The sequence below is a fragment of the Canis lupus genome, chromosome 27, assembly GCF_003254725.2.
Source record: "Canis lupus dingo isolate Sandy chromosome 27, ASM325472v2, whole genome shotgun sequence".
Taxonomy (NCBI): domain Eukaryota; kingdom Metazoa; phylum Chordata; class Mammalia; order Carnivora; family Canidae; genus Canis; species Canis lupus.
In genome coordinates this window covers 32238777-32263667 of record NC_064269.1, presented here as the reverse complement: position 1 = coordinate 32263667, position 24891 = coordinate 32238777, and the positions used below count along the sequence as shown (strand labels likewise).

Here is a 24891-nt window from a genome sequence, read left to right as displayed (position 1 = left end):
TACCATTTTGTATTACCATCAGTATTTTGGGAGAGTGATTTTTTTTCCCCCTTAGCCTTCCCAGCAGACTAGCCTTTCATATTTTGGAATTTCTGCCAAATTGACAAGTGAGAAAGTATGTCTCAGTATGGTTTTAATTTTGTATTTCTAAACTTAAGGCTTGGTTCATATGATTTAAGAATGTTTTGCAACACTTTTCTATATACATATATATACATATAGTGTGTGTGTGTGTGTGTGTGTGTGTGTATGCGCGCTTGTGTGTGTATTACCCCCAGGAAACAAAATCTTCATAACTTTTGGAAGTATATTATTATTATTATTTTAAAGATTTTATTTTTTATTCATGAGAGACACACAGAGAGAGGGGCAGAGACATAGGCAGAGGGAGAAGCAGGCTCTGTGCAGGGAGCTCAACGTGGGACTCAATCCCAGGACCCTGGGATCACGACCTGAGGCAGAGCAGACCAGGCGTCCCTGGAAGTATATTAAATGGTACCTTTGGATCTTCAGTGATTTAGTAAGGCTTTTGAAAATATTATGATGAGGGCATGTGTGTGTGTATGTGTGTATGTGTTATAGGTGGTGGGAAGTATAGAACTTGTACATTTAGACATTTTGCCTTAACAATTATATCACCTAAAATACTAGCTTTATTAGGTTAGTTAAATAGCTGGTACATTCATCCAGTACATTCCTTAACCTACTCCACAGCACAGTATTATGAAAGAGATTAAGAGATAAAGAGATTGTGCGTTACCCTTGAATTTTGTGTCAGACGCTGAGTCAGGTGCTAGCAATATAACAAGACAGTGTTTGTGTGCAAGAAATTTATAAGCTAGTCCTAATTTGATCTGCTTCTAGGTTGCAATGTTATTTTAAAGATAATTTCCAATATACTTGCCATACCAAATGAATTCCAAGCAGCCTTTTAAAAATCTTACCTTTGTCTTTTCTAACATAGCCCTCCTCATTGCTCCTACATACAGCCCGTCCATTTGTGTCATAACATAGCCTACATGTCTCCAAAATGGGTCATCCTTGTATTCTTTCATGTTTTTCCGGGTCCACTCATCTTGCTTCCTGCAACAGAAATCAGATTTGCCCTAGAGATCTCCATGGTTGCTCATCCAAAGCTAAATTATACCCAAGCATTTAGAGATTATATGTTCAGATATTTATGCTAGTGTAATTTACATTCTGGATCTTGTAAAGTTCCAATCACCTTGAAAGGCTATCAGGGAAAATCCTAAATGATTTTTAATTTCTTTCTGGGACTATGGTTCTTCCTTGATAGCTTTCTGCATGCTCTACCTAGGTGTAACATTTAGCCTCTTGTGATATTGAAATCTATGAAAGTCAAGGACAGGCCATCTGAATGCATTTCATATAAAACCATAATATCTTATTAAATCAGTAAGGATAAGTTATTAACTTTTTTTTTGGTATGTGGAAGTGGTAAATTTCATCAACAACAACAAAACCTCCTTAAGCACAGGGTGGTTTATATATATTTATATTTCTTTCCAATCATTTTCATAGCTTATGGTTCATTCTACTTCTGTTGTTGCTGGTAACTACCTCAACACCTCTGTCCTAGCATGCTTAGCAAGAGTCTCTTATCTTTTATAGTCCTTCCATTCTGCTTCTCCTCTTTTAGTTCTCTGCACTTTATAGGGAATGATTTGACAAAACTTTGTATACTGAAAGCTATTTCTGATTTTTTCATGCTATTTCCAGATGTGTCTTAGAATACAAGGTCATTGTTTCATGGGATCTAGCCCAATAATTTTTAATGATGCTTTGTAGGACATTAGCATTCGATGGAGAGACTGCTCTGTGTATGATCTGGAGGGCCAAACCAGGAGCCCTTTTGTCCTCAAATTGATCACAACCACAAATATAAAACAAATCCTAGATATAAAACAAATAGAAAACAACTCTTCTGAATATTGAGAATTATTAGTCCTCAGAAAACTTGATTACATTGGCAGTGTTCTCCGAGGAAGCTAAGGATAAGGACTGGATAACAGCTAGCACTCCAGCTAGGGTGAGCAACCAGGCCTGTGACACAGAGGCACCTCAGAGAGAGGATGAGGAGGGATCTCTGGAGTAGAGGGGCCCTCAGGTGGAAGCAGCCCAGGCATTTCACTTTGCCTTCTGTACATTGATGGTGTCTTCCTCCAGATGTGTCACAAGCAAACAATAATGACATCCAACCTGACTTTTTAAAGAGTCCAACTTAGAGGACATGTCTGTAAGCAGTTTTCATGTCATTACCAAAAACTGCTATACCTCACTACAAGACCAGCTCTGGAGTCCTGCCGAACAGGTAGAAAAACAAATTGGTGAAGGAAAAATTGCCCTGCAGTCCCAATTCAGGCCCTGCAGTCTCCAAGAGGAAAGAGGACAGAGGAAAGCTATTATACATACTCCATAAAATCTTGTACTTTATCCACGATGGAAGGTTTCTTAATCAGTTGTGGGTAGAGGTTAACAAAGTGGTCATACATGTGTCTGAAACAACAGAAGAAAATGGTTACATTTCTATTTTTCTTCTTAGAATAGGCAAATGACAATTTTTTGAGTAACTAAAAGGTTCCCTTCTTGCAAACCTTCCCCAGCTTTTTAAAAAAAATCAAATGCACAATTTAAAATTGAGAAATATTTCCAAAATATAGAAAAGCATATGATAAAACAAGCACCCCAAGTATCTCTACCCAACTTTATTAAAGTCATATTTTGCCATGTTCGTGCATATAGTTTATTATTTATATTTCTAAAAGATTTTATTTATTCATGAGAGACACAGAGAGAGAGGCAGAGACATAGGCAGAGGGAGAAGCAGGCTCCCTGAAGGGAGCCTGGTTCAGGACTTGATCCCAGGACTCTAGGATCATGACCTGAGTCAAAGGCAGACAGTCAATCACTGAGCCACCCAGGCGCCCTGAGCATATAGTTTTAAATAGAAATAAAACATCAGAGAGGTGCCTGGCTGATTCAGTCAATTGAGCCTGTGACTCTTGATCTTGGGGTTGTGAGTTCGAGTTCCATGCGGAGTGTAGACAGTACTTAAAAATAAATCTTTTAAAAAATATATTAGATAGAGCTGAAGCCCCTGTGTGCAGTTCTCTGACACTAATTCCACACTCTTCTCCACAGTGGTAACTCCAATCTTGAATGGCTGATTTATTACCTTTATGCATGTTTCTATGCCACCACTGGATATAGATTTAATGATAAATACTGTACAGTACTACTTAAGCTTATGGACAAAATATAAACAAGATCATATTATCACTCTACAATTTAATTCTCTTGACATGACATTTTTAAAGAAATGTATTATCTGCAGGTTAAATTTATTATTTTCATCTGCTGATAGTATTCCATAGTATCACTGTATAAGAATTCATGTATGCAACCAGCTTTTCACTGTCCTAATGCAACTTCAAACACTGTTGTAAATGTCTCTTCTTACATATTTGCATGTTCTTCTAGAATATATATAGCATATATAAAATTGCAATTGCTGGGGTGAATGCTCTATATAATTATAGTTACTAGGTATTGCCAAGTTGTTCTCTATACTGATTGCACCCATTTACATTCCCACTAGTTATTGCTTAGACTTCTCCCTTGCTCCACAGTTTCACCAACACTTGGTGTAGTCAGAACTCTTCATTTTTGACAGTTTAGATGGGATTTACATGGTTTCTCATTGTTTTAATTTTCATTCTCCCTCCCCCTCAGGATTATTGGCTATTTGGGATTCTTTATTTTAAAACTTAGTTTAGAAAATTAAAAATAAATTAAAAATTAATAAATAAAATGTACTTAAAAAATTAAATGTCCAGGCACCTGGATGGCTCATTAGGTTGGGTATCTAACTCTTGATTTTGGCTCAGATCATGATCTCAGGCTTGTCATGAGGTCAAGCCCCACAACAAGCTCTTTGCTGAGCGTGGAGCCTGCTTGAGATTCTCTCTCTCCTCCTACCCCTCTCCTGACTCCTGTGCACTGTCTCTCTCTCAAAAAAATAATAAAATAAGTAGATAAATAAGTAAATGCATCTCATATGCTATAAACATTTTAATTGATATAATTAACATAACATTGTGTAAATTTAAGGTGTGCAGTGTGTTGATTTGATACATTTACAGATTGCAATGTGATTACCATGGTAGCATTACCTCACACTTCAATCACATCACAAAATTATTTCCGTTTTGTGGTGAAAATAATATCTAGTCTTCTAATAATCTTGACCCTTGTAATACAGTATTGTTGACTATAATCACTATGTTGTGCAATAGAGCTCCAGTGCTTATTTATCTACTAGTTAAAAGTTTGTACTTTTAAACAACATCTCCCCAATTAATTGATGAAAATAATCCATTTATATTTATTTTCATTTAATATACTTGGAAGTATTTGTACAATCTTTTCTGTTTTCCATTTACCGTTGTTTTCTATTGTCCCTTTTTATGTGTTCCTTGTTTAGATAACATTTTCATTATCCTTCTTTTTACTTCTCCTAATTTAAAAGCTATAAAATCTATTTCTATTCTTTTAGAAATAGATCATCATTAAAATTTTTAGAAACATTCATAACTGAATTTCCTTGTACTCTCAATGAATTTTGTCTTTCTCTTGTCCTCCAAACATGATTCATATTTTAGCAAGTTTTAACTGCCCATGGACATCCCTATCATGTTATTGTCCAAAGATTTAGTTTTAATTTTTTAATGAAAACATTTCTATGAAAATTTTTTTTAACTTTTGCAATCACATTTTATTAAATTCTTTGTTTCTTGTATTAACAATTGCTCCTTATATCCCAGACGTTCCCTCCTGTTATTCTTGTTAGTGTATAACTTACTATAGTTTAACAGAAGTCTGCGGGTGGTAAAACAGTTTATGTATCTGAAAATATCCTTATTTTGCCCTTGCTCTTGGATGAACTTAAATGGTTTTAAGATTTGAGTTTAGTTATTTTCCTGTAGTACTTTTAAGATCTTGTTTTCACATCATCTGGTTTTATTGTTGCTGATGAGAAAAATGCTATCAATCTAGCTGAGATTCCTTTGTAATCAATGTCTTTTCTTTCTAATAGCTTTTAAGATTATTTATCCCTGGGGTGCCTGGGTGGCTCAATTGGTTAAGTATCTGATTCTTGATTTCAGCCCAGGTCATGATCCCAGGGTTGTGGGATTGAGCCCCGTGTTGGGCTCCATACTGGGTGTGAAGCCTGCTTGAGATTCTATCTCTCTGTCTCTGTCTCTCTCTGCCCTTGCCCCCCTTCTCTAAAAAAAATTTTTTTTAAATTTAAGATTATTTATTTATTTATTTATTTATTTATTTATTTATTTATGAGAGACAGAGAGAGAGAGGCAGAGACATAGGCAGAGAGAAGCAGGCTCCCTGCGGGGAGCCCGATGTGGGATTTGATCCCAGGACTCCAGGGTCATGACCTGAGCCGAAGGCAGATGCTCAACCACTGAGCCACCCAGGTGTCCCTAAAAATATATTTTTTAAATTACTTATTTCCAGTTTTCTGTAGTTTCACCCACTGTGCTATAGCAATTTAATAGATGTGTCTTCCAACTGAGGACTCTTTTATCTTTTAAAATTTTGATAAATCCTCAGCTATTAACCTGCCAACTATTTATCTGTAATTCCCTAAAGTCTCTTTTTTGGGGGGGCTCCTCACAGATGTATGTTGGAGTTTCTTAATCAAACCGCTCTAATAGCAGGTCTCTCATTATATTTACCCTTTATCTCTTTGGGAAATGGTCTATGCAAACGCCTCAATACTAATTTGATTCAGATTTTTTTTTCTCTGATTGTGTCCAGTGCAGAGTTTGCCCATTTATCATTTTTTAAATTTTTGTAACTTTCATGTATACATTTCATTAAAAATGAAGTTTCATTAAAAATATCCATTCATCTTCTTATTTATTCCTTTTTTTTTTGTTTCATAAATTATTCAAGCTTTACATTGTTTATAACTAAGAGTGCCTCAGGCATATTTAAAGCCTCTATTAAACCATTCTATAAAATTAATCTGAAGTGTGTTCATGATACTATTGTTGATTTTGTTGACTGTTTTTCTTAGCACTCAATTTCTTTGTATATTTTGGAACTTTAGGGTGCAAGCATTTCAAGTTGTTTGCTTATATGCTCATATTCTCTTTCTCCCCACCTCCACCACCTCCCTCTCCCTTTTCCCTAAGTGCCTCCATCTGACTCTGTGAAAACCAGGTCTTATGGTGGCTTTGGGACTTCCTTCCTATGGAATATTGCTGATGCATCTGTAATTGAGCCAGCCTGTGGATGATTTGGTGTCTGTTGCTTTGCTCCCTTACCCCCCAATCCCAAACTCATGGTTTCTTATACCTGTACACTAGGATGCACATCAGTATAAATTAGGTCTCTTAATTTTATCAGTCAAAAGCAGTAAGGAAAAAAAAAAAAAAAGCAGTAAGGTTACTTTGTTTCAGCCTCGACTCTGCCCACTCAAACCCTGAGGCCTTTACCCATCAGCAGGGACAGCTGTCTCTGCTTGTTTCATGCTAAGTACCCAGTGGATCCAAGCTTCATCATTGTTTTCTTTTCCATTTCTGGCTAAGAAGATGTTTCATCTTGTTTTGGGGCCTACTGCATTACTATAATGCTTTATACATTATCTACCTTTTGCTATGGTGCAAAGTGGGTAACTTGTGACTCCCTTGTGCTCTCTGGACTGGAAATTTATCTAAGGTCCTGGTTTTCATTTAATGCTTTTTACTGACCGAGGAAGGTTGGCATTGTAAACAGGAGGTGACTCAGATTCTGCAAATAGGAATTTGGCTGGTTATGCTTTGAAACTTTAGATTTCCTTTATTTAGTAATTTCCAGAACCGAAACGGATAAAATGAGATCCGTTCTATTGCCATTTAGCTAAACAACATTAAAATCCTTTGAAATCTTTTATTTTGTGATCCTTGAATTCAATATGTTCACTTCATGGAAGCTTTTTCTTCAAATTACTTCTAAATTTTTTAAAAAACTGAGTTATCACATTTAACTTTTGTTCCCCATTTTTTATGGTTCCACATTTATATTATTAAGTTCATCACTTTTCTCTATCCACCGCCCCTAAAACTGAGGGAGGAAACAGTGATAAAGCTAGATAGGTATGTGGGTGACAAGAAAAGGACCCTCTGCATTGGCTCATACTCCAGGTGACTGGAATACTGAAACTCCCTTTGAGTTTGATGGCTTGATCTAGTTGCTTGGTGAAGAAACAACCTCATAGTTTGCTACCCCAGGACTTCATGAGGAAGTGGAGATGGCTGCCTGGGCTGTCTGGGCTCATGAGCCTTGCATACCTCAGTGAGCTCTGGGGAGCAAACCTTTTTTTCTATGGCCTGAGGTGGAATAAGTGGACATTGGACCATATGGGAGCAGAAGACTACTGACATTTGTGGTGACTACTGCAAACTCAGGTGCCACTGATTACACAGCTGGAGACCAGGGACAACATAGAAACCTCATCAGATGTCACATAGGGAAACATCCAAGCTAAAGACTAAACAAGATTGTTTCAATTCGGTGGATGCTGGAGAAAGACAAAGGACGACCATTGATTGAACATCTCCCCTTCCTCCAAGATGCCTCAGTAATACCAATGGATCAGTAATACTAATTACTCCAAGATGGATCAATAATACTCACCCATGCTGACATAAAGTGTTTGGAAGAGGAGTGAAACATTCTGAATGGACTCGGTTTAAAAAATGTTATTTCGTTTGTACAGAAATGGCTATGGTAACATTTTCTGCCATCAGAAGGAATGGGTTCTTAAAACTAAAATGATTCATATGAAAATAAAGTGCTATTTTGGAAAAAATAATTTGGGGGCCATTGACCTACAAGGCTCACTCAGGTAAAGAAGCAAAAACTTCATACTTTTTACCCTGAGTCTTCATCACTACACCCCGCTTACTCTCCCTCTTGAGTTCTAGATCCTCTCTCATTTTTCAGTCTGTTTCAAAATAGTGCTAGGTTTCCTAACTGGCGTGATTTTTCCCTCCACAGGGCACTTGACAATGTCTATAGACATTTCTGATTGTCACCTTAAGGGGTGGGGGAGAAGGTGCTACTGTTATCTAGCAGATAATGCTATTAAACATACTACAGTGCACAGGACAGCCCCCACAAAGAATTATTCAACCCAAAATGCCAATGGTGCCAAGGTTAAGAAACTTTGAAAGAGAGGAACATGAATATTGACTTGGGGGTGGTTGCTGAAGACGTCCACATAACAGTAGATAGGACAGATGGAGGTATAGATGGTTAACTGGGCTAGAATTGTGGAACAGTCCTCTTTTTTTGTTGGGAGTGATGGGACCAAGATTTTCCAATTCTGACATTCAGAGCAGGGGAAGAGAAACCTCCACCTTGAGATCAGAAGAGGAGGCCTCAACTGATTCTGGAGCCCAGAGGAATACAGTCCACTTGCAATTTCCTCGTGTTGAGGTCCTTCTCTAATCCTGGGTCTGTGATCCTACACTTTTGTGTGCTACAGCAATAATAAAGTATAGCCGTTGAGGGCAGAGACTTTGAATTCTGAGTTTGAAGGCTGACTTCACTACTTCTAAGCTATATGACTGTAAGCAAGCTTCCCAATTTCTCCAGGCTTCTAAATTCTCATCAAGCGGAGCTAACACTAGTATCTACCTCATGGATGTGTTATATTAATTTCAGCTCTGTGGTGTGCAAAGTCAGTAACTTTACTCCTAAGTCAGCCGAGACTTTGCTTACCTTTCCATGTCTCACATGCATGCTTATGTGAGGATCATAAAGACATAAGTACCCCCACTTGCACCCTAGCCTGAGTATCTTTGCATTACATAAATACCATATCATTTTGCACTTGTCAGGTACTGTCTTCTACTCTTTTCTATTTGCTTCAATTTTCTGGGTCTGAGGCCATAAAAAGCTCCTTTAGTATTTCCTAGAGCAATTAATCCATTTGCATGTGTGCATGCATATGCATGCTCAAACTCTGTAGCTAGACAACCTGGTCCCTGCTTATTAGCTCTGTGACTTTCGGCTCATTACTTAACTGCTCTGTGCTCAAATTTTCAGGTCAATAATAATGGGAATAATAATATGTCCATCATAGCGTTGTGGATTAAGTAATTTAGCTTGTAAAATGTTTTGAACAGTGTCTGCACATTTTACATGCTATATAAGGGCTAGTCATCATCTTTGCCGCTGTCATCAGAAGCAGCAGTACTTTATGCTTCATGTTAAGTTCCCAATAATTACTAGTTGATGGTCCATTCTATATTTCTGAGGGTGGGAATGTGTCTCACTTATCTTTGCTTTGTCTACAGTCTGGGATGGGAAGTGTATTGAGTTGCTAACATCCAGGAACTGAGTTGGGGACATGGAGATTTCTGAGGTGTTTCTTGGTAGTAGGCCAGAAACAAAAAAGGGACCACTTGTGACTACTTTCTTTGCTTGTGCCATAATCTTTTTTTTTTAAAGATTTTATTTATTTATTCATGAGACACACACACACAGAGAGAGAATGAGAGAGAGAGAGAGAGGCAGAGACACAGGCAGAGAGAGAAGCAGGCTCCATGCAGGAGCCCGATGTGGGACTCGATCCCAGGATTCCAGGATCACACCCTGGGCCAAAGGCAGACACTCAATCACTAAGCCACCCAGATGCCCCTACTTGTGCCATAATCTTACTAGAACCTCTTTTCATCATAGTTTTAGCAACCTTGTGTCAACATATTAACTTAAATAGAGTTCTCTTTGAAGAATGTGCTCAGGAGCTAACTCGCCCCTACCTCTTTTCCCCCTCTCAGAGCCTGGCACAAGGCAGTATAACATGTTTGTTGCAGCGAATTGGCTCACTCCAACTAGATAATTCCATTGGAGATACTTCAGCTGTTGCCTTAGCCATACACACACACACACACACACACACACACACACACACACGGTCTCAGCCACTTTATTATAAACTGGAGCAGACCTGGTACCCACACCCTCATCATCATTCTTTCCAGAAAGGTTTCATGACTCATTTTATTAAAACCAATCTAGGACTATTTATCAGCTTTTACATCATTAATGAGACATGAGACACTCTGATTAGGGAGCCACCCCATCAAGTTAAAAAATGAAGGAAGAAACTCCATTTGGCTGCTAGACACTGCATTACATGGAAATACGTACCTCACACTTCTGGGTCATCTCTAAAGAACTGGAACAATACAGGATTCAATTAAACCTAATCAGCATGTTGTTAAGCAACTGCTAGGGGCAGAAGCACTGTGGGACCTGCCCCTAAATCATGAGCAGATGGTGGAGGGGAGAGATGGAACTCATACCAGTGGGAATGGAATCAGAAAACACTTTGAGAAGATAGCACGTGAGATGGGTCCTGGGAGTCTTAAGCAATATTTCAATTGGTGGAGATGGGAGAGGCACCATCTGGTTCTCAGAGAACACAGTGCTAAGAGTTGCTGGAAAGGGATGTGTGACAGGCTGATGGGGCAGCATGGGACAGCTCAGGAATCCCATGGTGAATGAATGAATGGTGAATGGTGAATATTGCGTGGTAATGGCAATATTCCACGGGGAGCGACTCCTCAGGAGATGGGGGTATGTGGGAGAGTGTGAGGAATGGCAAGACAGTGAGAGAAGCCCCTGGAAATGTTTGCTAGATCTGCTGCTACCACTGTACGTGGTGGGATGATTGTGTGGCAGCAACACAATAAGCTTGGAGCTTCGCGATAAAGTGCAGAGGGCTGGACTATTCTCTGGGGAGTGTTGTGAGAGTTCACAGAAACAACAAATTTTTGAACACATCAAATGAAATGATGGAGGATTTGAGGATATTTCTTTGTAGGTTTTCATTCGGCCTCTCAAGTACGTCATAAGTCGGAAAGAGCAAATTATTTCCTCCTAAGTACTTAAATCAAGCTCTTTATCAGTGTTTCACTGTTCATCCCACAATGCTCAACCTCTCACATACCTCTTCCCCTCAATGTTCTGGAGACTATAAGGTATGTTGCTCCATTTTAAATGTGGTGATGTGGGAAGAACATGGCGGCCCTAAACTTCCCATTGTTCTTGGCTGCTGCCCGAGCAACTCTGAAAGCTGGAAGGAAAACCTGGGGGGTGCCTAAGTGGCTCAGTTGGTGAAGCATGGGACTCTTGGTTTCAGCTCAGCTCATGATCTCAGGGTCATGAGATGGAGTCCTATTTGGGGCTCTGCACTCAATACGGAGTCTGCTTGAGATTCTTTCCCTCTGCTCCTCCCCCTGCTTGCTCATGTGCATACACACACACACTCCCTCTTTCTCAGATAAATAAATAAATCTTAAAAAATAAAATAAAAACAAGAAAAGGTGGCTCTTTCTTTTGGCCTTTGGCATAAATTCACTTTCTCAGTCCAGGCTCAGATGCTCTTGCTCCAAGGCTGTGTTTTGGTAAGTGGACTCATACCTTGCAAACACCCCCAATTAACAGTCCCCTGGAGTATAGGTTTTTAAAATTTATTATTATTTTTTTAAAAAAGAGAGAGATGTGCAGGTGTGCCATGGGGGAGGGGTGCAGGGAGGGAGAGAGAGTGAGAGAATCTTAAGCAGGCCCCACACCGAGCACAGAGCCCAACAGAGGACTTGATCTCACAACCTTGAGATCATGACCTGAGCCAAAACCAAGAGTTTGGACATTCAACCGACTGAGCCACCCAGGTGCCTCAGGAAGTTGTTTTCATCTTAAAAGACTCACACATGTCAAATTTTCCTTGAAAGGACATGGCAAAAATGCAGAATAAACAAAAAAAGTCCCAGTTACTGAATAATAGCTAAATGTTTTTCTTTTAAGAAATAAAATTTTTACTCTAATACAGAAGTATTTAAAAGGTTACTAATAGAATCTATATTAACCCATATTTCTATGGATCTTCTTCATCAATGGATAGAGGTACTCAAGGATAGGTCAATGCTTTAAATTAGTAATAAGGGTAAAAAGATAAAGTCACCCCTAGAAGTGAGATGTTAAAATTTATGTTTTCCTGTGACATAAGAATTCCACTTTTGTCAAAAGCCTCTGGCAAACTCCCCAAAGTTCCTGCTTTAGTACCCGTACCTAAGGAAGGCGTGCTCATCCTTACAGCAGTCTCATATTAGAACTGCTCCCTCAAATCAGTTTCCCATAAAGGCCCATTATGTACAGTACTCATGACAACTTAATGCATTTACAATCACACAACTTCAGCTCAGACTACTTCTCTAAACTTGCAACTCAATTTAAATAATGCAATCAGAACTAGAGGATACATAGTAAATACAGATTTGGAGAGAAGGATGACAATTTAAGATATGTAATATATATATATATACAGATATATAATGTATAGTTATATCTATACATAAACAGATTTATAGTGTATAGTTTTGAATATGTTTTTATGTTTTTATTTTATTTTACTTTTTTAGGGTGAGGAGGGGTAGAGGGAGAGGAAGAGAGAATCTTAAGCAGGCTCCATGCCCAGAGCGGAGCCCTATGTGACACTTGATCTCAGAAACCTGAGATCATGATCTGAACCAAAATCAAGAATTAGATGTTTAATCGACTGAGCCACCCAGGCATCCCTACACATGTTTTAAAAATCTTAATCAATTTATAAAGTTTTATACATCCCTGAGTAGTATACCATTAAGGGGACTTATATGGTAGAGTAACAAAAATTTGGTATAGAAAGAAAACCAGGAATTTCTAGTTCATTAAAAAAGAGCTATCAGAGTGCAATAATTAGTTATTCAACATTTGATATAATCACCAGTACACAGAAACAAGATCAGCAATGCACCTACTAAGCTGCCTTACTAAGGTGGTAACAGCACAAAATAGGATTTGGTTAAACTGCCCTCAATAGTCTAGGTCACAGAGAAGAAAAGAAGAGAGCCAAATCATCAAGACAGTTTTTATATTAAAGAAAGGATGAGACTTGATTAAATGAGTTGCAACCTTCTTTTCCTTAAAGAGCTTCTCCCTGAAAAGGATATATCCTGATTGCATTATTATTAACTACATCCTTGTTATTTTCAGGAGACAAGGGAAAGGCTTAAGAATTAAGTAACAACAGAACTAGAAGGAATATTTATATTAGACATCAGGATTTCAATTTAAAATCTTTGCCCTCTTGAAAATATTGTTTTAAGACCATTGGAAAAAAATGCTCTTACATTTTTAAACTTAATGAATCCTCTGTGTTTTGTGTTTCCTGATCACTCCACTTATCATAGTCTTTCTACCAGACAATAAATGACTCATGGGATAAAATGGCTTAGCTGTATTTGAAAACAGTTTCACAAAAAGGAAAGATTTTATGGGCCATGAGAATGGAAGAATGCCACAGTTGGGGGCTTTGTTCCTTCCAAGGCAGGCACTGATGACACGTGCAAATGTGGTTCTGATCATGGTTCTATCACATGAGGAGGACCTCAGCTACATTTCTAATGTCCAGTGTCAGTCAGGAAGACAAGAGCCACCGGTGGACAAAGAAAGGAACAGAAGTTGCCAGGTAGTTCTCCACCATGACTGAAGTACTTACGGGGCAGTGAGGTAACCCTCCAAAAAGCCAGCCACAAACATGGTGATCTCATTGCTCAGGATCTGAGAACCATATCCCGCTCTGATCTCCAGGATGCCCCAGCCTGTGGTTTTCACGGAGTCATTGTAAAAGCCATAGGCATCCCCATTTCTGTCCAGTACGTTTTTGACTTGTATTGTCTTTTCATCAGGTATCCAGTATGCGGTTGCATAGTAGACTTCTGGAAGAAAAGAAGCAATAATAATCGGATGCTGTTCAACTGCTTTGCCCAATGCATTTTTCCCCCATGTAACCAGCAATTCCAACACATTTGCTTTTAAAGAATTCCGTTCTATTAGAATTGGGAAATCTACCACTGTAATTTGTCCTTGTTAGAAGTGGGAGAAAAACCAGAGCCTGATCAAAGGAGGATGAGCTCAGAGCACAGTGAACTAGGTCAAATGTAGAGAGGAAGTAATTAGAGCATCATAGAGGTTGGTCTAAATGCTTCATCCTTAGAGATGGAATTCTGGAAAGGCCAGAGCTGGAGCCCTTGTTCAGCCCCTACTTCAGCCAAAGATAGGGTTCAGGTACCCACTTTGCAACATTTTTGATCCCCAAGGCAGTTGGACCAAAGCATCCATATTCTTAGGCTTCTTATCCTCTCTTGCCTAATTCTTCACACATGACATTGATTTCCGTTTTGCAGGGAAAAAAAAAACCCATCAACCGTGAGCCTCTCAAGTTTGCAATAATTTTGTGAATTTAGCCTTACAAATCCTATAGCCATCTCTCTCTCCTGGTTCACCTCAATCCCTCTACCCATTCTATGGATCGGCTCCTCTCACTTTCTTTGGGAACTTTGTTCATCCCGCGTCTTCTTGTTCCTATACCCTAATGCTTTCTTCCTGCAGTGGCTCCTCCTGCTTTAGTGTCCTGACATGCTCCATTGTCTCATGGCTAAGGGCAAACCAATCACGGAAGCTCTCTTTGGATCCTGAGACCAGATTTGGCCATTGCCAGAACATCTCATGCCTTTCTTGAAATTATTACGAATATTACAGGGGACACTATGTCAGGGGCTATGCGAAGTACTGGTGAGAGAGCTGTGAATGTGGCTGGCCCGTTTCCAGACCTCATCTTTTAGAAAGAGGAACACACACACACACACACACCACTTCCTCATGTTCCTTCCATCAGCCTACTGCAGCTAGCATCCATGCTATTGGCACTGCTCTGGCTTGGGTCACTGATAACACTCTTGAATCCTAATGCCACATGAATGCTTTCTATGCCGAAAGCATTTGACCCTGATGACCATTGATTCTTAAAACTCTTGCTTCTTGTGCATCTGGAACAACATGAATCTCCTGAATCTCCTCTTCCCCTGCCTGCTTTTCTCCTCACTCTACCCATGGGTTCTTCTTTATCTTGTCCACTCAACAGCACACTTGTTAATACCACCTGGATGATTCCATGAGCAAAAGAAATTCAAAATATCCAAAAGAGAACTCATATTCTCTCCCACCCTTCCTCCTCCTCCTGCTTTCTAGCTCTGTGATCTTTCCACCTGAGACCCAAGGCCATCGAGGCCTCCTCTCTCTCCTGCAAACTCACATTGGATCAAAGCCTCCTATGTATCTCTCCCTCCAGGCTCTACCTCTGTAGCTCCACCTTTCTATGCTACTTGAGGTATCATAAGCCTTAACTATGATAAAGTCCTTTTTCAAGGTTCCTCTGACCTGTAATTCACTCTTCATAATCTGCCAGAGTGACCTTTCTAAAATGCCAAGCTGATTTGTTTACTTGCGTACCAAATCTTTAATGACTTCCATTTCCTAGAAATAAAATTCTTTAGCTTACACCCTTGGCCTTTACTATCTGCGTTCTGCCTACCAATGCAGCTTTTATCCACTACCCCATGTATCTGGCGATCTGGAAGCCATTATATACCACTGTTCCACCTGCCATGAGCTGGTTCAACACCTCTGACTTTGCGTATGCTATTTCCTCTGCCCAAGAGTTTCTCTCTTGTTAACTGCATGGCAATCTCAAAATTTCTACTTAAGACTAGGGAAGCAGGGATGCCTGGGTGGCTCAGTGGTTGAACATCTGCCTTTGGCTCATGTCGTGAACCTATTTCTGTTTATGAATGTCATTATTTCCACTTAGCCCTTTTTAGAGAAAGTCCACCATTATGGTCATGACTTTACTCAGAAGGAGTCCTGGGATTGAGTCCCGCATTGGGCTCCACATGGGGAGCCTACTTCTCCCTCTGTTTATGTCTCTGCCTCTCTGTGTGTGTGTCTCATGAATAAATAAAATGTTAAAAAAATAAGACTTGAGAAGCAGGACCCCCCCCCTTTGTGGGGGCTGACTTGCTATGAGCTCAATGTAACTTGCTTTTAGGACTTCTTTGGGCCTATCACACTGTACTGTAACTCAAACAGCTGCTCCTAACCTATGAACTCCTGGAGGCCATAGACTCAGCACTATACTAGTATAGCAATATAGTGCTGAGTCTATAATAGATACTTGGTAAGTATCTGTGAAAGGAAGGGAGACAGGAAAAAATAAATGGTGAAAGAAAATGGTATGTGATTCATTTGTTTCTTGGCCTAAGAAACTATTGCACAGTTGCTTAGGTTAAAGACTAAATTTACATTCAGGTCATCAAAGAGATGGGAAGAGGTCAGAATGACTCTCAGGTTCTAGATTCAGACTCAGTGAATGGATGTTAGTGTATCATTCATTCCCTCATTGAGAGAGGGAGCAGATGGGATATAGGTCTGGGAGGGAATATGAATGTGTTTCGGACATATGGTGTTTTCAATGGTTAAAATAACAGAAAGTTCAGACTAAATTTTATGTGGGGTTATCTACGGTCAACATTAAAAGTTGACTGAACTTTTTTTTTTTTTTTTGGTGCCAACATTGTCTATTGAATGCTAGAATAGCATAGCACCTTGTCCCAAGGGGCCTGGGTAATTGGCTGGGTCTTGGTCAGGCTTAAAAACTAATGTTAATTACATTCATGCTAATGCTAACGCTATGGCCCTTAAAGAATGATCCTGAGTAGCAAAGCTAATTTACCTCTGAGTAAAGTCATGACCATAATGGTGGACTTTCTCTAAAAAGGGCTAAGTGGAAATAATGACATTCATAAACAGAAATAGGTTCACAAAAGTTTAACAGACTTCTGGGGACAAGTAACAGTCTAATTGATAATAAAGTCAACTGGCCACAATTTGACAATTGTGGGTGGCACTCAAAGAAACTTTCCTTCTTCCAAATACAATAAGTGTGTTTTCCAAATTGATTTGGGATCACAGTGCCATAGCCTCAACCTTTCCCTAGCTTTCTGCACACTTTCTCTTCCACCCTCACCTCCAGGGAGTCTTGTAGGGAAATGAAGAAAGCATGTCTGACCAGAAACATAGCAGCCACAAGCTGCTACAGCAGGGGCAGAGTCATAAACAGAAACTGTAAAGGGAAGAAGGAAGGTGAACCAGCCTTGGCCTCTTCCCTTTCAGTTCTATCCACATGGCACGATTTTAGCTCTGTTCCCTTCTCCAAATTCTTGGCATTTCTCATTGAATACCATGGTCTTCCCTAACTTCACCTTCCATTCCAATGGCCCCTTTTGCCATAAACCTTGACTTGCTCTCCATCCAAGCAATCAAGGACTGTGTTTTCACTGCTGCTGGCACTACCTAATTTCCTCACCACAAATAATACACTTCTGCAAATCGGTGCTTTTTTTGACAGTAGTGCACCTCCAAGCATTAAAAAAACCTTTTCCCTTAAGGGAATTCAATGATAAAAACGTACTGTTAACAAACTGGCCAATTTAGCAAGTGCTTGGTGAAGTAAGCCAAAATCTGAAGAGATTTCTTACCCCATCCCTAACTCATGTCCTCCCTTCCTCAATGTTTTCTCTATGCATTGAATCTTTTGGTTTTCCTGGTACCATGGTACCATGCCACTTTCTGATTTTCTTAAATCCTTTAATAGTTTAAACCATTTTACTTTCTCTCTCTCTCTCTCTCTCTCTCTCTCTTTTAGATTTTATTTATTTATTTGAGAGAGAGAGAGAAAGAAAGTGTGAGAGAGAACATGAGCTGGGGGAGAGGCAGAGAGGCAGAGATTCCTGCTGAGCAGGGAGCCTGATGTGAGGTTCCATCCCAGGGCCCCGGGATCATGACCTGAGCCAAAGGCAGACATCAACTGCCTGAGCCACCCAGGTGCCCCACTTCTCTATTTTTATTTATTTTTTTACAACATCTCCGTGTTCGGAGACAGATGTCATGAAAAGATGAACAGCAAAAAAGGTAGAACAGTATCGCATACTTCAAATCCCAGTCTAGACTCTATACACACTCTGAAGGCAGAGCCGGGTCCTGCTTACTGCTGGGTATCCTTGGAGTGCTGTACCCGGCACAATACTGTTTCTGTGATGAGTCTATTTAATTGTGTGTGTTCTAATGAAAACAAAATATATCAGAACATCCACAGAAGTTAATATAAAAGAACTCAAGTCATTATGTCCTCAAACTCAGGGAAGGGGCTTACGGAATGACGCCCCTTCAGATGCCCAAGGGCAAATGCCATGTGTTGGTATTTCCCCCAAGGGGAAATGAGATTTAAGATCTTCAACAGCAACATCTTCAAAATCAACATACTTGGTAAATATCTGTTGAATCAATGGGAATGTTACTTTATAAAAACAGATGGAGGAAGCCTCATTTTTATACTTATATTTATATTACTCTCTACATAAAAATCCAAACACCCAAAGTAAATTTATTTACTTGCATATTCTAGTTTTTTTCTAGGAGTTTTTTCCATTTGGAAAAAAAAAAAATCCTAACCCTGTCTTAGAATTTGTAAAATAGCCATAAGTGGCCTACATCACTCTTTCCCATATTTGGAATCTATTTTTCCAGGCACTTGGTTAATGATAGAGTGAGTGGTTTTTAACCTGGAGCAATGCAATTTTACCTAATTTATTCAGTAAGTTAGGTAGAGAAAAAGAGGAAGAAGCATAAGAGAGCAGATGCAGAATATGTGAGAGGAAATATTTAAAAAATTAAGACGGCGATTTAATCTATTTAGATTGAGTTTAGCTGACAGTTTTGATTCTGATCCTTGAATGGCTTTTCTCATTTATGTCCATGGAACATAATCTCTTTGTATCTCTCAGTGTACCTTGGCATTCCACGTCCCTTCTTTGAAAGGGCTCAGTAAATTGATAGCTGGTTTTTAGATTTGCTTTGACTCTTCTTCAGAGTCACTAGGAAAATAACTGATTCATGATAAACAATCTCCAGGCAGCAAAATTCTAAGTGTTTCAGTTCTCACTTCCAATGGAAATCAGAGCCTAGGACTCTTGCTGAAAGGGGAATTATTCTGGGAAGTGCTCCTAGGAACAGGGTTGGGGAATGGGGAGAGTGAGACAGGGAAGGAGGGAAAGCTAATTCAAAGGTGTAATCTGAAAGGGAGATAGAACATGAGAGACTCCTAACTCTGGAAAACGGACTAGGGGTGGGGGAAGGGGAGGAGGGCGGGGGGGTGCAGGTGACTGGGTAACGGGCACTGAGGGGGCGCACTTGATGGGATGAGCACTGGGTGTTATTTTATATGTTGGCAAATTGAACACCAATAAAAAGTAAATTTACAAAAAAAAAAAAAAAAAGTGTAATCTGAGATGGCCCAAAGGAGGGTGTAGGTAAGCCCCCTGGAGGCCCCATCCAGGGATGGAAGGATGAGCATTTAACTACCCTTGCCCATCCTGTGCTGATCAAAAGTTACCCTATGGAGGCGTTAAATCCCTCTTCTCAGGTTTGCAAGTGCTCCAGTGCTAAATGGTTATGGTGCCAGAGAAGCCACAGAGAGCAAGGCATGCCTGCAGGGTGGCAAGGGTGAGGCACCTCACATTTCAGCTGCTGAAGTAAGGATCAAAGGCAGGGAGAGGATGTGAGGTGGAAGGCATACTGTAGAAGGTAAGTAGAAAGGGATACTGCTTTAAAAAAAAATGGTGTCAAAGAAACAAAACACTAATCCAAAAAAGTGCTGAAGATTTGCTTGGATCTGGAACAATTCTTTTCCTTCATCCCTTTGGAACGTACCTACTCTGAACTGCTAGCTTCAGTCAGAGTTCTTGCTAAAAGTCCTCTCAACAGAAAGTCAGCTTTGTTCCCTTCTGACTCGGCACTCTTAGCTCACCATTCATCTAGATCACTCTTTAGTTATACGTACTTGTATGTATTGGGTTTAAGAATTTGCTTACAAGCTCTTCGAGAATCAGAGATCTGATCTTTCATTGTACTGATTCCATTGGGCCTAACACACCATTTTCTTGGTTGTGTGGCTGTCTCCATCCTACACTTCCCCACCAGCTGGGAACGAGACAGATTGGTATTGAGTCTCTGTGTATTTGTTCTTGATCTCTAGTTGTGGATTTGAATTTTGGTATTGGGGGTTTGCTAATGCTGGCGTGAATAACTCCCCACTACCTGGTATGCTGAGACTATACCATTTGCAAGGCTAACACTCATTTCAGAGCAAGCTCTGGATGAGGGGCCTTTCACAATTTCCCACTGGAAGATTGTAACATGATATTTGTTGTTTGTGCAGACACAGAGTTGCAAGTTTTAGATTAAAATTTCCTCATATTTTCACTACCTTAGTTTCATCTTTTACCCCATTGAGTAAGTTCCTGTTTTGCAGTAATGCAAAGAAACAAATAAGAACATTGATAAATTCTCTAGCCACATCTTCAAGTGCAATTTTTTTTAAAGATGTTATCTATTTATTCATGAGAGACATACACAGAGAGAGAGAGAGCTGGGTAAAAGTGGTGTCCTGGAGTCAAGGGCCAGCTGTGCCAGGGGAGCACTGTCCAGTCAATGAGCACCCAGAGGCCAACTGAAGCATCAGTACTCCTGGGAAGCAAATGAATCAGGCCTCCAGACTGAGAACCCCTGATATTCTCTATCTTGTGTAATTTGATTACAAGAAAGTGGCCGGGGCAGGTTACACAAATGTCCAGTCTGCTAAAAAGTAATTATTGGTGTTTTGGTGACTAGACTTCTGTGTCTATCAGGGTGAATCAGCTTCTTTGTATCTGATTGGCTCTGGAGCAGGGGAAAGAATGCATTTCTCGAGTCTAGCCCTGCAAGTCCAGGGGGCCAGATTTGGAACCAGTTTTACCAAGGCACATGCCACCTTGTAAGTCTCTTGGTAACCAACCCATGTCTTTCCCTAGTGATGTGACTTCACTACACACATCACTAAGAAAAATTATAGAAGACATCCTAAAAACAAATATGAGGCTTTTCAGTCCGGAAGGATAAAGGCAATGCTATGCTATTTGAAGCCTATGCTAGTTTGAAAGGCAGGCTAGGATGAATGTGCGATTGTTGGCCAGTATTTCTGGAACAATGAAACTACAAAGTAACTTTTACAACTTATTTGCTTTTAGATTAATAGGTGCACATTGGTAGATATAAAGATCATTCCAGGGAGATGAAAATGCAATCCTCTTAGTGTGTGTTGGTACCCGTTAAATTCAGAGTACTGCGCTGGGCACTTCAGAGAAAACATGACAAACAAGAGGTAGCAAAGGCCCCATTCTCTGCCTGCAAGTCGCTACTAGACTTAGTAGAAACGTGAGACAAACCGCCAAAAGCTGTACTGGAAAACAGGTTACTATGGGTTGGACAAAGGGAACAGACCACATCTGTTCCTAACAGTTGGGGGAGGCTTCACCAGTTGTTCCTCAAGGGCATGAAAAGAAGTCTTTTCTGGATTGCCAGGCACAGTGCTGTCAAACATCACTGGCCCCAGAAATGCCCTCAGTCTTCGACCAAACTGGCACAGCGTCAGCTGATTATCTGGGGGACTCAGTTTAAGCAGCTGTTTCTGGCCAGGTTTTGTCATCTTGAATCAACAGCGTCTCATCTGTAGGAAACCAGTATCTCCACCTCACTCCTCAGGCTGTCCCTGCCATCCAACAAACATTTCAAACAATCCAAATGATCCAAAAGAACAGAAAAGTTAGAAGGGTTTCCCTCAACATTCCAGACACAAAAAGCCATTTCCATTTCTGGAGCCCTTTCTAGCCTGTCCCAGCTATGTCTGAAAGGAGCAGTTTCCTGGGGCTGAAAGGGTGGTGGCATGAATGCCAGGTCCGCAGCGCAGGCAAGGCACAGGATGTGCAGGTAAGTCAAGAGTCAGGAGCCTAGGGGTGCACGGCTTCTGGTCCTAAAGCCCCAGGCAGTTTAAAAGACTGGAAAGATTTATGAGTGGTAAGGGAGCAAGTTGCGAAAGCAAAGGCCTTGAAATCTGCTAACTGCGGTCACTTGTTGATAGGAGGTGGTGTAATAAGAATCAGTACATTCATTTGGGAAGGAATTCACTCTCCCGAACCCCACCTTATTCTTGCACTAGGTCAGCACAGAAAAGGGCCTAGGAAAGAAAACAAATGTAATCCTCTCTTAATATTATTGTTGAAGCCTTTCAAGTTTCTACAGTTAATCTTGGTCTTCTTATCCATTAGGAAGAAAACTGACAAATCCAGTTTTGTTTGTTTGTTTGTTTGTTTGTTTGGCAAAGGGTACAGATTGCTGTCAATACCTGCAGAGAGAAAACCTGTTTCACTAAGAGAGGAGTAGTTAAGTAAATACCGCTTGGCATTTCAGCTCTGCTTTCACCTGCTGTGCCTCTTTACCGAAGCTACTGAATTTTCCTCAATTTCAGATGTTCTGCAGAATGGGGATCACAACCCTCTTTAGGGTTTATGGTAAGCACTGCGCGAAAAGCCCTTTAGCCCGGTGCCCGGCACAGAGCAGGCTGACAATACCGGGCTGCCCTCAACTTTAAACCAAAGTCACTGGCAGTTAAGAAAAGAAACCAAAACTGGCGGCCGGAGTCCTACCTCTGTGATGTGAGTACATATATTTGGACGTCCTTGGGCTGCGCTTTTCGGGCCGGTGGAGGCTCCGCCAGCCGCGGCCCGCCGGGAGGGAGCGAGCGGACTTGCCCGCCCAGGGTTCTGGCCCGCACCTCCCAAGTTGGCACGGCCCCTGCCCTTCCCCGGCAGCCCCCGAGCCCCCCCCGCGCCCCCGCGCCCCGCAGAAGCGCGCCCCGTGGGGTCCACCCTCGGAGCCGGGGCGCGCCCCTCCCGCGGTGCCGGGCCCGGGGTCTGGGGCGCGGCTCACCTGCCCGGCCCTGCGGCACGGCGGCGGCCAGCAGGAGCAGGAGCAGCAGCGGCAGCAGCGGCGGGCAGGGCCCCAGGCGCGCGTCCCGGGCGCGGCGGGGCATCGCGGGGCGGACGGGGCGGACCGCGGACCGGGCGGCTGTCGCGGGAGCGGCTCCGGGGCCGGCGTCTCCGAGGTCCGGGCGTCCTTACTCTTCCATCGGCCCTGCCGGTTTGGGGCTTTTAGGGGCGAGGCAGCCTCACGTGGCCTTGGGAAGGACCTTGGCCCCACTGGGCAAGGCCGGTCCTTCGTGCCCCGCTGGCCCCCTGTGGGCCGCGCCGAGAACGTTCCCAGCCGCTCTCCTGGGCCCTGGCGACGCCACCTGCCACTGTCTCTGCGGCCCGGCCCGGCCCGGGGCTGGGGCTTGGGCTTGGGCTTGGGCTTGGGCGAGGCGGTGCACCTCAACCCGCTCGCCTCTGCCGCCGGGGTCGGCCACGCGTCTGCGGCGGGGACCAGGCGCCCTGCGCAGCGGTGACCTGCATGCCCCTGCTCTCCTCCCCGGCCCTGGGCCTCGGCGCCCGGCGCTCCTCCGTCTCCGGCTCTTTCACCCCAATCCACCTGCCGCAGCCCAACACCTTGGGTCCCCTGCTTCTCTCTTCATTGGCTGGAGCCACCGCTGGAATGTGGATCCGACCAGGCTGCAACGCGATCTATTTCTGAGCCCCCCGTGAAGTCCCCATTTCTGTGCTGGGTAGGTTTGACATTGTGAAGTAGGCGACACCATGCCTTGGGTGACATTGTGAAGTTGGCAAAGGGTGCCCTAGGTGACATTGTGAAGTAGGTGAAAGGCGTTTTATTATTATTTTTTTCTTCAAGAAGTGTTTATTGAACCCATCTTGTGTGCCAGGTGCCAGGGATATAAATAAAGACCGTCAGGAGCATGACCTGCCACAGGCGAGGAGGGACAAACTGTACAAATAACAGGTGCTCGGAAGTGGCCATTAGTGCTGCAATAGACCTAGGGTTGGGGTATGGTTGTGGGATCCCAGGATGGACTCCCTCCTACTACAGAGCTGGCCTTCCCCCGTGGCCTTTCTTCCAAACTTCACTGAGCTGCCGAGGGGAGAAGGGAGGACAAGAAGCACTTGTCCTAGAGGGGGAAATACATTTATAATTGATAGGAAAGATCTCGAACAATTACATCACATCTCTGTGCACTTGGTTGAACACAAGTCCTAAGTCATCGTGTGGTTCTGTGACAGCACCTACGATGGTGCCTGGATGATAATATCACTCAACGAATGGAAGAATTGAGGACATTGTAAAAACTGCCCGTATTTCTCAAACTCCAAAATTAAAGTGGAGGAAAATTATGAGCATTTTAGTTAGCCATCGTGGGAAGTGAGCTACATTAGGACATTCAAAGAAGTTGTGCCACCCCAGATATTTTAGTCATGCTACCTTCTACCACCCTCCTTCACCTTACTAACCTTTCCAATCCAAGGAGCCAAGTGTTTGGATGTGATCATGTGTATAAAAATACTTAATGTGCCCTATGAGGCACTCATTCATCTCTTAGGAAGTCATCAAATATTTGTTGACTTCCTTGTTCCAGACATAGAATAACAAATCCGATGGACAAAGCCCCTGCTCTCACAAAGCTTGCATTCTAGTGGGGGAAGCAGATTATGCAAATAAATTAATTCCATCAGGATTTCTCAACCTCAGCATGGTGACATTCTGGATCATATAATAATTTGTTGAGGGGGTTGTCCTGTGCATCCCCTGGCCTGTATCCACTAAATGCCAATATCGTGCCTCCGAGTTGTGACTATTCCAAATGACTTCAGATAGTGCCAAATGTTCCCTTAAGGGGCAAAATTGTCATCAGTTGAGAATCACTGGATTGGATGATGATAAATTGGCTGTGTTTACATATCTAGGAGGGAAATGAGCAGCAAAACTCACACCAAAGCTGAGGGGGGAGGACCACGGAAGATGTTTGACTATGAGGTGTTTTCATCACTTTTCTAGTAGACATGTGTGGTTTGGGGTAGGTTGCTATCCATTATCTTATTC

General features: G+C 41.7%; 1 protein-coding gene across 2 annotated transcripts in view; it reads right to left on the bottom strand.

Annotated features, from left to right (window-relative positions):
* The window catches only part of PLBD1 (phospholipase B domain containing 1), a 52732-nt gene extending 29192 nt beyond the window's left edge, over positions 1-23540 (bottom strand). Inside the window, exons 1-4 of one of the 2 annotated variants that reach the window (XR_007406563.1) lie at positions 22834-23540; positions 13634-13853; positions 2434-2517; positions 945-1083 (exon numbers count right to left, since the gene is read on the bottom strand). Coding sequence is in view for 1 of the 2 variants with exons in the window: in XM_025455169.3 (XP_025310954.1) it covers positions 945-1083; positions 2434-2517; positions 13634-13853; positions 22834-22936 (546 nt within the window). In the remaining variant the exon portion in view is untranslated. The remainder of the gene's footprint in view (positions 1-944; positions 1084-2433; positions 2518-13633; positions 13854-22833) is intronic. The other variant, XM_025455169.3, reaches the window with a different exon arrangement.
* Positions 23541-24891: the final 1351 nt, after the last annotated feature.